Genomic DNA, 15230 nt, shown 5'->3' on the forward strand with positions numbered 1-15230 from the left:
GTAAGAGTTGACTCAGAATGGGGCATGGGTACATTAGGCTGCATAAAGAGAGACTGCATGATCAGCACATAAATAGTTGTGTGTCTAAGAAAAGGCAAGGTGGCACATCCCTCAGAATACTGCATTTTCACTGAGATCCTGAATGCCCCAGAGAAGCCGCTGTCAACAAGTCCTGAGAGGAGACTGGACAAGCAGTCAAGAATATGATCAAAACCAAGATAGATTTTTCTAAGCTACTGTCCTAATCCTTGGGCTCATGAGTACAAGGGACACCCTACTTGTTTTTCAATCTTGCTTGGCTAGCAAGCAAAGACTGACATCTCTCATCCTGACTGGCACTTTTAAGTTTTTCTTCCTCAGTAGAGAAACCAGTGTTTCCTGGTCTTAATGGTTTTGGAGCCTGTGATATCTCTTGCCTTGTCTCTCATTGGCAATTGACCTTTTGCAGAAGTAACAATCCTGTCATTACTTCAGAAAGAAGAATCTCCACTGGATCTGTGTAAAAATGGTTATTTATTTAATTCTATGTCTAGTTACAAAGTGCTTTGCTCTCCCGCTTTATAGCGCCATTTTTCTCTAGCTCTTCAAATAAAGAAATCATTTTGCTCACCATTGAATCCAGTAGCCCATAGACCTGCAGCAGAAATTAACAGAAGATGGTTGCAGTAAAAATGGATGATGAAATCTTGATGACACGACTGACAACACAGAGATAGTTTCTCATGCAGGAGCATATAAACGTACAGACACGCACACAACCACATAAAAGTGGCTGCCTGCTAGCAGATCTTAGCTCTAGTAATAACTTTTCTGGCTATGAAGTGTGTTTAACATTATCCGAGATACAATTAATTCTGCTGATCCCTCAAGAGTCCGCAAGCATGCTAAAGGCATCCCAGATAGAAATCCCGCATGTGGCTATGCAATGCCTGGATTTATGTTAACAGGCTCCGGGCTGGAATAAAGGACATCCTACCTTGTATTTCACACTTACCGTGCCACAGAATTATGGACATACATTTGTCAGTTTTCTGAGTTTAACAAAATGCTTACTGCTCCACCTAAGCTTCAGCACAAGCAAAACAAAAGGTAAAAGCTTCAGCCAGACTCACTTCAATGTAAAGCTTTTCCTGGTACGTCCCATACAAAATAGGGTCCACCTGGTCCTGAGGAGGTTCAACGGGGTCTATAACTACAGCTTCTACAGGTTGTGCTACCTCTTTCACCTTCTGAGATGAAGTGGAAGATTTCAGCTTTTTCTCATCTTTTACTTTTGACTTTCTTCTGTTTGGAAATTCCTATTCAGGGACAGAGGAGGAAAAAAAGGGTGACAGATCAGAACACCTTTCAGATTGTAGCAAGATGCACCCAGCAATCAGCACCTCTTTTGGTGGATTGGAAATCAGCTCAAACTCAGGATATGCAGCCTCAGAATGCACCGCACTGTCACCAGAACCCAGTGCTCAAGTTTTCAGCAGGGATCCCAACACTTACCTCCTTCTCTTTCCCTGCAGTCTTTGTTGTTCTTTTTTTGTCTTCTCTATCCTTACCACCAATTGACCTTCTCTCTTCTTTTCTACTAGTTATTTTGTCTTCTTTTCCTCCTTTTATAGGTTGTTTTACTTCCACTACAAAAGAAAGAATTCCAATTAACCCAAAGCAACATTTTCACGTCCAGACAGACAAGCCTGTTGCACCTACGCACTGTAAGCATATTATTTTTGCCACGTATTTTGCTCTTTTTAATTCATCTGAGCTGTACTGCACTGAAAAACAATGACCTTGAAGAGTACTTTGTTTAAACGAACAGGTCTCAAACATACATCAGAACAAGCTTATATAAGAGATAAAAATGCGATAGATTTTTTCAGTTAGTCAGTGTGAAAAGCAGGGCCAAAATCCAGCTAAATTAAAATGTTTATTCATTTTTCTCCATGCATGTCCGTGTTTTTAATACCAAACCTCAGATCACAACTATTATCTCACACACTGCTGTTTTTTCTGATGCGTTTTCTTATAAAAGCTTTGAGGGGAAACAGCTGACGTTGCTGTTTCAGCTGCAACTCAGCAAGTTTTCTGGATTGCCACCAGTCCATGGAATCTGCCTGCTGTGCTAAAAGCACCATTTACCTGTTTCCTCTGGAAGAACATCTACACAGGTGTCCTTCTCAGGCAAGCCAAGCAGGGATCTCAGCTTCAGAGAGTGACTCACCAGACCATCAATTGTTTCACGCCACAGCTGGAGACTGAGAAAAGTATCAGAAACAGAAGGGAGACAGCACAGCAACTGGGCATTTTGGGGTGGAAAGGTAGGGGCAAGGCCATCTTCTTTTACCCAATGCCCAGGAGCCTTACAGCTAAGAGCTGCTCTGTCCAACTAAACCAATACAATCGCACCTAACATCTAAAAATGTGGGCAGAGAAGCTACATTACTTTCCTTGGGTTTGCACGTCAACAGGCTCACATGGACCCATAAATATTACTGGGTAACTAGGTCTCCTGCTCTTCAACATGACACACTGGTAAATCAGCCTGATCTGCTGCGTGTACCGAGAGGAACCCGCACTCCTGTGATTTAGAAGCAGCTAGCAGCTGTTGGTATGTTTACAGTCTGAAAGCTTGAGCAAAGAAAAAAGAAACTGCATGAGGGAGGATACAGTTATCTGAGTAAAAGGGTACAGAAAATTACCCAAAGATTTCATAAACATATCCCAGAATAATCTTGCCAGAAATAACCTTGTGTACTCCCCAAAATTACATGAATATTCTAAACTTATCTCCAGAAAGAAATGGCATTTGGGTCCTAGACAGCTGCTATAATTACTCTATTAAAAAAAAGCATAAAAAAAAGACTTCTAGACCTCACATAATTACATGCAATCTGCATCACAACACTTGCAACTGAACTTGTTAAGGCTGTTGATTGTACAAGGCATTTATAAGCTTTGTCTTGCAAAGGTAACACACCAGGTTTGATACAAAAGGTCTGACTGGGTTGGCCTCTCTTCAACACACAGCTCCAGTGCTGCCTTATTGAGCTGGGTCAGTGCTTCTTCTCGCTGCTCCTCCTTCAGGATCAAGTTTATAGCCTGATGTGAGAGAAACAAAACACTTCTCAGTTCTCATTCCCAATTGTCTGGTCCCTGACCTCAACGGAACACACCACGGATTTCTTCCTGGACACTGGTCTGAAAGGAGGTTGCACAGGGCACTTGCACACCCAGACATGGCTGGAGATTTAGGCAAGGAGCACAGGTTACCCAAGATCTGAGAAGCAATCCCAGATCTCCCAGTTAGATTCACCCACTGTAAGCCCCTCTGCAACTCTACAGGTAGAACAAGTCTAGCACGTTAGAAGGCCTTCTAACAACACAGAACTCTTCTAAGAGCAGAGAAGCAGCAGAAGTTTCCAAGAGAACACTACAGAAAAACTGCTGACAGAATCCAAACCACTCTTGCTTTAATCTAGGGAGGTCTGCATTTTATCCACAGCCTGCCGTGAGTGCCCGCTTAGAGCTCTGATGAATAGGGAGGACTCTCCAAGGAGAAGAGCCCTTGGGGAAGCCACAAGAGGCTGTGGGATTAAGCCTGCCCCCCGCATTCAGTTCTGGGATGACAGAAAGCTAATGGGGGAAGAGCTTAAAATATCTATTACATTGTCTGGTTCTCTTTTCTTCGTCACACAACAGCCCTCAGAGCCTCTCTTGGGAATTTCTTTACAAGAGCACTGAGGGTGTGGTCAGCAGAGCTGATGTGCTTTTCTGTAACACACGTCATAAATCATCTCGAGCTCAGAGAACATTGGAAGCAGACCTTTGGGTGGGCTCATGCTGGGGTACGCCAGGCTATTTGTAAGGAAAATGAAAAGCCCATCGGTTTGTCACGGCACCAGAGGGAACAAGGGCGACCACCTGCTTAAAGTCCTCGAAGGAAAAGTTCCACGCTGAGTGGCCTGGCTCTTCCTCTTCCACCTGCACTTGACTCAGAGTCACATCGAGTGAGTTCCTCCAGTCTGGGATCTCTGTCGCACTCCACTGAGTGGAGAGAGCCTCCGAGACGCTCTCCTGGAGCTGCACGTCCTCCACGCTGCTCGTCGAGGGCACTTTCTCCTCAGAGGCTGAAGGGACGGTCATGTGCTGTCTCCACAGTTCCTGCAGCTGCTTAACCACTCGATGCTGATAATGCAACTTTGATAACAGGGGAAAGGTAAATAGCAAAATGTGTTGTGCCTTTCCTCTACAACACTCATTGTTCACGCCACTATGGCAAACTATGCCAGCCCCCAGAAAGCCACGGATGCACTAGCCCCGCTGGTTTTCTTTCCCTGCTGTTTCACCCGTGTAGCCCATTAAATGGCAAGCCTCACCTTGGGATTCTTCCTGTGGAACAACTCTTCCTCTGTGACATAAGCATCCACAGGAGATGGGGTGCGCTCTGGGGTCCGAATTTGGACAAGAAGTTCCTTCAGAGCCTCTTCTGCTATGGCAGCACCCTCTTGAGCAGCCAGCTCAGACTGAGGCAGCACAACAAGCACAACGTGAGTCCCCGCTCCGTGCACAAGTGCACAAGCAAATTCACACCCACACTGGTAACTGCATGTATATTTTATACAGTATTACAAGGAAAAGAATAACTGCAAACCCCACCACACCAAGCAATATTTACAGAAGCTTTTCAAATAAGCCCCACAAAAAATTCCCCAACAAAATACACTTTTCTATGCATAGTGTAATTTTCAATTTATACTTTACTTGATATCGTACTGTATTACACACAATCCTATCCCCGCTAATTAATGAATTTCATTACAAACAGAAAAATCTTCTTTAAAAGGACCAGTGTGAACAGTTCAGGTGGCATAATCACATCTTCATTAATAACATTACAATAGACTGCAGAGTTCTTAGATTTTATTTTGCAAACCTGCTTAAATACGTACAGACGTTCTGTAAATAAATAATCATCTCACTCTCAGCCTTAATTGTAGAGCAATGAAAATACCATGTCTTCCACTCCCTCCCTTGTCCTCTATTTGCATATTAAGTTCAAAGCTCACATTTACACAGTTACATGCTTGGTTACCTCCAGTTTCTCTCTGAGGTCAGCCAATTTATCCTCATACACAGCAATTCCCCAAAGGGTCACCTGCAGCAGAGCTCCTCCTAATAACAGGGGATGTGTCCTAAATTCCCAGGACTCGCTGAAAATGCCAGCTCTCTCTGACTTGAAAAGAAAGATAAACTTTCTAGTTTCTCCAGGCAAAATTACACCTGAAATTAGAGAGAAAAATGTGCTGCTCTGTAAGAATCCACCTGATTAACACAGCTCTTTTCCAATCCCCACCAAGTGTCCTCATCTCCTCATAAGACTCTTTCCCCATAGCGTAGCTGGCTATCACACCTCATCCAACAATTTTTCTCTCTCCAGATTTACACCAGTTACCACGTTACTGAACTGGTATTACTTCCATTGCATGCTCCTTTTACAGCAAAGCTCAGTACTCTCTCTGGTAGATCATACCCAGTCCGCCATCAGAAAGTGATTCACTTCTCAGCTTTCCACCCATTTACATTCAGAGCAGGAGCAACCTCCTTTCCTTCAAGTCCCATGAAAAGGATCTGCCTCACACACCTATTTTGGTGTGAGTCAGCTCTGACAGCCAGGGTGGCTTCCTAAGAAGATTCACCCAGGAGGCTTGCTCTGCCATTAGTCAGACTCAGCAGCTCAGATAACACCTGAATACGTACTCTCTGCTCCGTGCACAAAGGTCTCAGAGCTCAGCAGTTCTCATACCTGGTCTGGCATCAAAGTAAAAACACTGCATCCGCTTGGTTTCTCTGGAGGGAATCTGCTGGAGAAGCCTCCTCCAGTTATACCAGACGGCAGCTGTGCCATCGTTGCTCACTGTCAGGAAGCTTTCGGCTTTTTCACCAGCCACGGTCTCAAAAGTGAGACGGGCAGCAATGCCAACTATATGCTGTGAGGAAGAGAGAAGGCCAAAGATAACAATTTCTGCTCTGTCTTGCCTGAAGTCACACCACAAATAAGGGGTTGAACATCGGTCGGAGAACTTGTAAGGCAGGTCCAATGAAGCAGCCATTATACAGAGTGCACCTGGGAGTCTGAGCATCACGCCACAGACAGAGCCATCACTTCTGCTTCCAGACCTCTCTGGAGAAAACGCAGGGACACTCTGTTATGCTCAGAATAAATCCCCCATTCTCCAGCCTGGGAGTGACACTCATTGTACAGCCGTGACTCGGGAACTCAAGCAAGCTTAGCTCAACGAAACAATAAGAAGTGCACAATTACCCTGCAAGATGTGATGCAGTTGATCCAACGTGCAGGCTGGCCACAGAAATCTAAAGACGGACCCCATACTGCTTCTGGAACCAGATCATAATAATCCCCTAAGGAGTCACTGCAGAAGAAAATAACAACAAATGTTTCCGTGGAGTGAAATTCGCTTTCTGAGGTGGGAGAACAACTGGTGGCTTACAAGACCCTGTAAGAAATAAACCCCTACCTAGTGCTTTTCCACAGAGCTCTCTCTCTTTACAGAGCCCTGCAGATGTGGCAAACAAACTCCAACTTAAGACTTGCCACCACCAAAGAGGACAGGACAGCCAGAACAATAAGGAGAAGAATGGTATCTGCTTAAGGAAGGCTTGAGGGTACGACTGAGTAAGGAGAAAAGGGGTCCCTCATTACAGACGAAGAGGGCAGGGGAAAAGAGACAAACCGGTCATGGAAGTGGATGGCTGCAAAGGGACAGCCAAATGGAGATCATTTAGAGCACAGTCTCCACCCCGACCGATGTAAGCTGAGGAGCCACACAGAGGCAAGACTGGAGGAAAGGCCTGAGAAAACTTCCCTGACTCTTGCTCCTTAGTCATTAGGCCACTCGACTCCTAAATCTGTCGATTTTAGCATTGGCACATGCCTCTCACTGTGCCCCTGTGCTCTGGGTAAGAGCAGCTACAGAGATCCCTACAGATGGATGGTGCACACCCCAAATTGTTTATTACTGTCATGAAATAAAACTTACAGGGTCTCAGAATCTTCAGAACTGGTGGAACATGGAAAAGACTGCATTGAGACAGACGTGAAGGGCTGCCCTTTACCGATCACCTCCAGTCCGTCCAGATCCTGGACATACAGAGAAATGACCAGCCCTCAATTTCTCTTTTCTATAGAAAAGTCAAATACTGGGCAAATGTACCAACTGAATCAAGTAAAGTGAAGCTCAGATACCTCACTCTTAATAGTTTCTAGATGTACCCAACAGATGTGTAAGTTAGACAGGAGTTAACTGCTTCTGAGTCTCCTGAGAACCATAGATGACGGTATTCCTCACCACAAATGCTTCATGGATGGGAAAAGTCTCCTTCTCACATCATTCTCATCCCAAGAGCCGTGCTTTGGGAAGAAAAATGTGAGGTCTATTCAGTTTTTAAAAGGAGGGGCTAACTGCCTTCAGATTTTGTATGCAACCACATGGGAAAAGGTGTCTTCCTTCCGCCCTAAGGCACAAAATCAAAGTCCTACACCAGTATTTGGGGTTTCTTTTTGTTGTCCAGGTCTTCGCAGCTGCATGCTGCTGGTTCAGGGTCCTATTCTGAGGCTCCCAGCCCAGTCCATGCATCACTTAGACAGGCCAGACATCTTTCATGGCTGTGGCCCTTTGGAAATGTGGAAACTGCTAAGATCAGTACTGCGGGGCTAAGCTTTAGGTTCCTAATGTTTTTTTCAGATCCAGTCCTTGGCAATTTTATGTTATTGTACAGCATTTCATTAGAGATGAGAGACACAAAGAATTTTCATGCTCCTCTAGTCTTACCGGCTTATAAAAGTCTAGCTCCTCTAGGACAGATTTTAGCTCCTGCCGTCGGCGCTTCAGGAAAAGACTCTTATCCCAGGTTAGACGGAAAGGGATCCTCTTCGGAAGTTTCAGACCTGTGGAAATACCCAAGAGCTCACCGTCTAAATACCCACATGCCTATTTATTTCACTCATGTCTAGTAGTGTGAGTTTCATTCCAGCAGTGTGCTGGGCGCGTCACAGAAATTACAGCACCACAGCCTTTCGTGCAGCAAGCCTACCTCTGGATTACTGCTGGCCTGAGTGACGGTGACGAGCAAGTAGCTCGTGCTACAGCTGCCAAAAGGGACAACGATAATGGGAGCCTCTGCACTAGGAATGCTACAGCCTCCCTGCAAGGCTCCCTTACCCGTTTCCATTCGCACAGTGTGGGGTTTCCCCACGTGAGTGACTGGCTCTGGGTAGCCCCGCTCCCTCTGAGTCAGGGTCAGCATCAGGCCGGTGAGTTCATCTCCGATGCGCTCGGGCTGCCTCCAGAACTCGCTTCCTGTTCGGTAGCCCTAGGGCAGAAAACGAGGCTCCCACCAAGAATTTCAGAGATGCTGAGAAGAGAGCTTCCTGCTATTTTCACAGGGACTCGAAGCTAAAAGGAAGGTGGTGTCCAACACTGCTTGTGAGGATATTTTAGAAGTCTATAAATTATTCCTTTTCTGCAGGGTAAGCCAGAATTTTTAGCAGGCTGCTGTCAAAGAAAAAAGAAGACTTTCTTCTATCTAGTGCTACACACAGGTTGAATGGTACTAAAATAATACAGCACATAAATTAGAATCTTTGAAAGAATTATAAATGTAAAAAAAAAAGTTACCATAGGGTACTCCCATAATCCTCCTGACGTACCCATACCCCTTTCTCTGTGTAAATTCCTAAAATTCAAACTATCTGACCTTTCTGGCCCTGAAACAACTGTGGCACATCCCCAGTACGATGTCCAGGGCATGTCACTCCTGTAAGAATCACGAAATGGCACAGCCCATGTACAGCAGCTTGTTAGCAAGGAGCCAAGGCACACCACCACTTCTGTCTGACTGGTACAGAGGGCACAGTTCATGTTTTCATTTTTAAAATCACCGAAAGCTCTGCCTGCATACTAGGCTGAAGGACTCAGAGTGAATGACTTTGATAAGTATCTAAAGGCAGAGCTGCACAGATGTTACTCACAGCACCTGTGTCTGAGCTCTTTCACAAGAGCAGAGCCATCAGGATGCCGAACAAGTGGGGCTCTCACCTTTCCAGGAAACAGGGCAGGGAGACTGCGGTCAATGAGGTCACGTTCTTCCTGGATTTGTCTGTAATCTTCTGAGATGCTCATCAACAACTCATTTTCCGGCTTCTGAAGAATTTCTGTAAAGAAGGAATATCAAAAGTGCTGCGCTTCTTCTGAGCGTACCCGTTGGTATTGTGGCTAGGTGTAACCCCCATATACTGTCTCCTATCAGGTCCCCTGTCCTTCCCCCAGCCAGAACCACCAGCTCACCCCCCCACAGCACCCAGGGCCCTCTCCAGACCCCGGCACTAGCAGTGTGGGGAGCCTGGAGAACGTGGAGGCAGGCTGTAATGGCAGCAGGACCAGCCCGGGTTGGCTCTGCCCACTGAAGTGTGTGGTGGTGCCACCAAACAGCCCCATGTTCACACAGAATTTATAGCTCAGCTCCTCTCACCTCCTAGATACCTCTCCTGCCTTCTCCTGATGGCCATATTACGGTGCCAGTTCTGGAGAGCTTTGTGCTCTGATGGTGGGGCCTGACGAACCTTTTTCTTTCTCTCTCCTCCATGTTCTTCTTTTAAAACTGCTGCAGTAACATCTTTACGAGGAGCCTCAATAAAATCTGCTAGCTGAAGAGAAATGAAACATTAAATTGACTCTTAATGCACACAATGCTAATGAAACAAAAAACGGGACAGCAGAGGAGAAAAGAATTCTTCAGACTGGCAGCACCTTCACCTCATCACCCTGCGAGGAACTAAAACGTGGCATTAGGAACACACTCAAAAACAACGGAGGGATTTAGCTGAGTAATTGGACTCAAGCTCTGGCATTGCTGCATCACCAGCTGTTCCCATGCTGATGCTGTCAGCAGGAGCAGAAATGGAAGAGGAAGCCTCTGTAATTCTTCCCTCCGTGACCTCCGCCTGCACACACGACTTCAAAACCTGCTGGGGCAGTTTCTCTGAAGACAAGCCCCACAGAGTAGGACAAGGCAGGGAAAACCACACCTCAAGCCTGACCTGTTCTTGATAGGTGCTGAAATAAATCATAAAGTACTTTACACATCACATTCCACCTCTAGAAAAGCGCCGCACAGCAACATTTTCGCAATTTTAAAATCCAACCTGAGTGTTTCCTCTGGCCAAGGCTTCCATCTTGAACTCCTGCAGACTTCCCAAAATGTGGTGAGGGAGAATCTCTTCACAGCCATCACCAAACTGTCCTGGTCCTACAACAGAAACAAACAAGCAAACAACCCCCGAGACAGGTGACTAAAGCTAGGCTTGACAAAACCAAAAATCAAAGGCAAAATGTGGAATTTAACCATACCAGCAAAAATCAGCTGTTCCTCGGGTGCCCTTGGGAAGACAGGATATGCCACCAGGAGATGGGCCTTCTTTTTTGTCTCTTTGGGTTGATATTTTCGAATGAGGAATTTCCTCCTAACTGGAATTCTCCCATCGTCACGGGGAAGGTGTGGAGCATGGAGCTTCAAAAATAACCATCACGATGCAATTAGTGACACACTCACTCACCTTCATTCCTTCTGACCCTTCCAGGACACACAGACAAGTCCTATCGGTGCACGCTGCTCCTCCTCAGAGAGGCACGTTACCTGACTGCGGAGATACCAGTTTAGTTTCCACCTCACTCTTCTTGACTCTGCATTATAACTGGGACAGGGAAAAGAGTTTTAAATTGCTTTCCCGGTAATTTTCTGCTGTGTCACTTGGTGTCAAATACTTCCACTCACATAGCTTGACCCGAGTTTTGGAAAGCAAGCGGTGGTAGCTACTAAACAAAATACTCTTCTCATTAGATCAGGAAGTTGGAAATGTAGTTCCAAAAGGGCAGGTGAAAACATCGCGTCGGGATCAATAACCCTTTACTTTTAGGGACTGAGCCTGATAAGCCTGACAAGTCATAAAAAGCAGCACTGGCAAGAGGGAATGAGAACTGAACTCTAGCAGTTGGTTTTGGTTTAAATGAATGTACAGGACCCTCTGTTAAACACATACACACACACAGAGGAAGTTTCAGTGAAAGTAGCTTTTTCTATGAGTAAAAATACATACTTTTTCCAGGTCCTCTAGCTTAATTGCAAGTGCTTGGATGTCATCTCCTCGCAGAACGTATGGAACAGGCTCTGGCTCCTCTAGAATCGTTGAGACGGATTGTTCACATGCCTTTTCCTTCTTGTCTGAAACACAGAAGGGAAGACCTCTCCTTCAGTCTCCCGAAGAAACTTCATCTTCCTCTCAGCCTGCCTCAAACCGTTTTTCCAGCTGAACTGTTCTTTTCAGGTTACGGGGGACAATTAAATTCAGCATCTCTCATGCTTGGAAGATCAAAGTTTAGGAAGCTACAAGGGCCAAAGTGGGTCACTAGGATTCAGCTGGGTCACGCACTTTGTTCTTGATGACAGCAAATTAATGAGATAATACTCCGTGCTATCTGCACCTGGAAGAAATCTCAGACAAGTTTCCTTCCCCAGTTCCTAGCACAAGCACACGACTCCAACGCATGCCTGCAGTGCATCGGCCACGAAGCAAAACTTCACCTCAGAAAGCCGCCACCCCTCCAGAGCACCCAAACTGCAAAAACCCCTCCAGAACCGGGCATGTAAACTGCTCAGAGAGACCCCAGGGCAGGAATCAGCCGCAGGCAATGTTGGGTTGGTTTTGTATCTCGTTTTATTTTTGACCCGTAAGTCCTTCCAGCACCTCCTTTACCCACAGATACACACAGAGGAGCCTCTCGGATTAAAAAAGGCGAAGGGAAGGGGACAAAAAGAAGGCGCCACCTGAGGCCTGCTCCCCCCCCGTGCACTCGGGACGCGCAGGGCCCGCAGCACCCCCACACCCCTACCCCCCCGGCTCCCCCCCGGCTCCAGCCTTCAGCTCCAGCCCCCTGCGCCCCCCGGGGCCGTGCCCGTACCCGCGGGGGTCCCGGCCCGCGGCTCCTTTCGGCCCTGCCCCGCGGCCGATCCCCGCCTCCGCGCCCCTCGGCCCTGCGCCTGCATCCCCCGGGGCCGCGCCGCGTCCCCATGGCAACGGCACCACCGAGAGGAGCCCCCGAGGCCCAGAGCGGAGCCCGGCGCCACCGCCCCCACGGCGCCCCCTGGCGGCCACAGGGCTCGGACCTCCAAAGGGGGGGGGTCCCGGCCTCGTCCCCCCGCTGCCTCAGGGCTCGGAGCCGCGGGGGGCTCCGAGTTTTGTCCCCCCCTCAGCCTCCGGGCTTTGTGTCCCCGCAGCCTTCACGTTTTGTCCTCCAGCAGCTGCTGGGCGTTGTTCTCCTCTCCTCATGGTTTTGTCCCCTGCCAGCCTCCGTGCCTTGTCCCCTCACAGCCTCCATGTCCCCTCGGTGCCTTGTCCTCCGTCAGCCTCCTGCCCTCGTCCCCCCGCAGCCTGAGGCTTTGTCCCTCAGCGGGCTCCAGGCTTTGTCCCCAAGCCTCTGCGCTTTGTCCTCCACGAGCCTAAGGGCCTTGCTCCCTGCCAGCCTCCGTGCCGTGTCCTCCGTGAGGCTCCGTGCCTTGTTCCCCCACAGCCTCCGTGCCTTGTCTTCCATGAGCCTCAGGACCTTGTCCTCCAGCAGCCTCCTGCCCTTGTCCTCCACGACCTTCTGTGCCTCGTCCCCCGGTGCCGGCCGTGCGCTGCAGCTGGCAGAGCAGTGCTGGCAGCAGCGAGTCCAGCACCGCCAGCCCCTGGGGCGTGCAGCGCAGACCCCTGGGGGACAGCAGTGGCTGAGCCCCAGCCCCACACAGGGACCCCCTGGCCCCACGCAGGGACCCCCCTGGCCCCATGCAATGACCCCCTCATCCCAGTGCCCCCAGTACTCACCGGCCGTCCAGGAGCAGCCAGCCCTGCTGCTGCAGCGCCATCGCCTCCCCCGGCCCCCCGAACACGGCCCACAGGGGCTGCTGAGGGGAGAAGCGCCCCCAGCGCTGCAGGGGGTCGTTAGCGGCGGCTCGTTAGCAGGGATCCCCCCCCACACACACTCTGTTGGTGCCTCACCTGCTGGGTGATGCCCTCGTCCGTGCGCAGCCCCAGGGCGAGCAGCTCCTCCAGCCTGCGGGCACAGCGGGGTGTTAGGGCCAGTAGGGTTGGGGTGGGGGGGACACACAGGGGACGCCCCATACTCACTGCTCCAAGGGGCTCAGCGCCACCCGCCTCCGGGTGCCGTGCCCGCGGCTCTGCACCTCCCTCATCCAGGCGTCAGGATCTGGAGTCTGGACGCGGGCCTCCCGCTGGTGGCTGCCCTCACCCCACGGCACGAACCTCCCGTGCGACCCTGCGAGGGCACGTGGAGGAGAACGGGGTGCAGGGGGTGCACAGCCCTGTGCCCCCCCCTCCTGCCCTGCTGCCACCCTTCTCCATGGGCTTACCCGGCCCCACGCCGACGTACTGCTCGGCCCGCCAGTAGGACAGGTTGTGGGTGCTGAGGGCGCCCTGCGGGACAGCGGTGCGGTGGGTGAAGAGGGGCAGAACCCGCTGTGGGGGCATAAAACGGGGCTGGGGGGGGGGGGCTCACCTTCCTCGCAAAATTGGACACCTCGTACTGGCGGAAGCCGGCGGCCGCCAACACAGCCCGGGCAGTGTGGTACATATTGGCCAGGAGATCCTGGGGGGGCGCAGGCAGAGCCCCCCGCCGCACCCGTGCCTCCAGCGCCGTGCCCCGCTCCAGCGTCAGCTGGTAGAGGGCCAGGTGGTCGTCGCACAGCCCCAGCGCCGCCTCCAAGCTCCGTGCCCAGGCCTCCCGGCTCTGCCCCGGCAGCCCGAAGAGGAGGTCGATGGAGGTGCGGCCGGGGAAGAGCCCCCGCGCCGCCTCCACCGCCGCCCGCGCCTCGTCTACGGTGTGCTCCCGGCCCAGCAGCCGCAGCTCGGCGGCATCCAGCGACTGTGGAAGGAGCACGATGGCAGCGGGGCTGTGTGGGGCCATGAGGGGATAAGGGGGGACAGGAGGGGCAGGGAGGCCCCTCTCACCTGCACGCCGACCAAGAGGCGGTTGACGCCGGCCGCCTTGAAGCCGGCGAGGCGCACGGGGCTGGCGGAGCTGGGGTTGGCCTCCAGCGTCACCTCGGCTCCAGCGGGGAGGTGGGCGGCCTCCGCAGCAGCCTCCAGCACGGCGGCGATGGTGTGGGGGCTGGCCAGGCTGGGGGTGCCCCCGCCGAAGAAGACGGAGGTGACGCTGCGGGGACAGCGGGGAGGCTGCGGGCGGCTGTGGAGGGGGCACCGGGACCCCCACCCGGAGACCCCGAGCTGGGCACCCACCTCTGCACCTGGCCGAGGCGGAGCAGCGTCTGTGCCTCGCGCACCAGGCAGGCACGCACGGCTGCCTCGTCCACCGCCGGCACCACGTACTTGTTGAAGCTGCAGTAGGAGCAGTGCTTGCGGCAGTAGGGCCACTGCGGGCACAGGGCGAGCATTGGGGGGGCAGCCGGGACCCACTCTGGGCACCCCCCCAGTGCTGCCCCCCCAGCTGCCCCCAGGCTCACAGCACGCACGCTGTGGGTGCCCCCGTTGGATGCACGGCGCAGAGACCCCCACAGCACCCCCACACGTGGCCGGGGGACCCCCATGTGCAAGCCCACCAGGTCCCACCTGCAGTCCCCCCTCCGTGTGCACCCCCGAGGTCCCACGAGCAGCCCCACCTTAGGCGTGCGAGCCTCCAGGTGCCACGCGAAGCCCCCCCAAGTGTGCACCCCAAGTGTGCACCCCCCACTTCCCACCTGCAGCTCCCCAAATCCCCCTTGTGCGCACCCCCAGGGTCCCCTGTGTGCCCCCCATGGTCCCCACGTGCAAACCTCCCCGTGCGCCCCCCTTGTTCCCAGGTGTCCCCCCCTTATTCCCGTGTCCCCCGTTCCCAGGTGCCCCCCCCGGTCTCTCACATGCACATAGAGCGCGGCTGTCACGGCTCCCCCCGGAGCCCCCGGTTCCGGGCCCGGCCCCGTTCCGGGAGCCGAGGCCCCCCCCGGGTCGCTCCCCCGGGGCCGCCCCGCAGCGAGCGCGGCCGCGGCCGGGCGCCAGCCCCGCAGCGCCATGGGGCAGCGGCACCGCTCCGGGACCGCCCCCGGGCCAGCCCCGGAAAACAGGGGGGGGACCGAAAGGGGGGGGTGAGGAGGCAGCAGGGAGCCGCGTTTTG

The 15230-nt window shown here is 51.7% G+C and overlaps 2 protein-coding genes across 2 annotated transcripts; both read right to left on the reverse strand.

The window, feature by feature from the left end:
- Positions 1-529: 529 nt before the first annotated feature.
- On the reverse strand, positions 530-12111 carry MYCBPAP (MYCBP associated protein). Its single transcript, XM_032199920.1, is given in 21 exon segments — positions 530-634; positions 745-918; positions 921-989; positions 1104-1298; positions 1495-1628; positions 2131-2246; positions 2969-3090; positions 3913-4188; positions 4368-4514; positions 5084-5271; positions 5795-5978; positions 6314-6422; positions 7050-7150; positions 7842-7957; positions 8232-8382; positions 9108-9223; positions 9541-9715; positions 10214-10360; positions 10363-10578; positions 11165-11289; positions 12027-12111. Coding segments are annotated over 21 exon segments (3051 nt in total).
- A 453-nt stretch (positions 12112-12564) lies between these two features.
- On the reverse strand, positions 12565-15129 carry RSAD1 (radical S-adenosyl methionine domain containing 1). The gene is made up of 9 exons (XM_032199921.1): positions 14977-15129; positions 14360-14493; positions 14072-14276; positions 13620-13985; positions 13474-13537; positions 13232-13379; positions 13103-13157; positions 12929-13032; positions 12565-12814 (listed from the first exon to the last, which is right to left on the reverse strand). The coding sequence occupies exons 1-9, from the start codon at positions 15127-15129 to the stop codon at positions 12565-12567; spliced, it is 1479 nt and encodes a 492-aa protein (XP_032055812.1).
- Positions 15130-15230: the final 101 nt, after the last annotated feature.

This window comes from Aythya fuligula, chromosome 18 (assembly GCF_009819795.1).
Source record: "Aythya fuligula isolate bAytFul2 chromosome 18, bAytFul2.pri, whole genome shotgun sequence".
In the NCBI taxonomy this organism is placed as follows: domain Eukaryota; kingdom Metazoa; phylum Chordata; class Aves; order Anseriformes; family Anatidae; genus Aythya; species Aythya fuligula.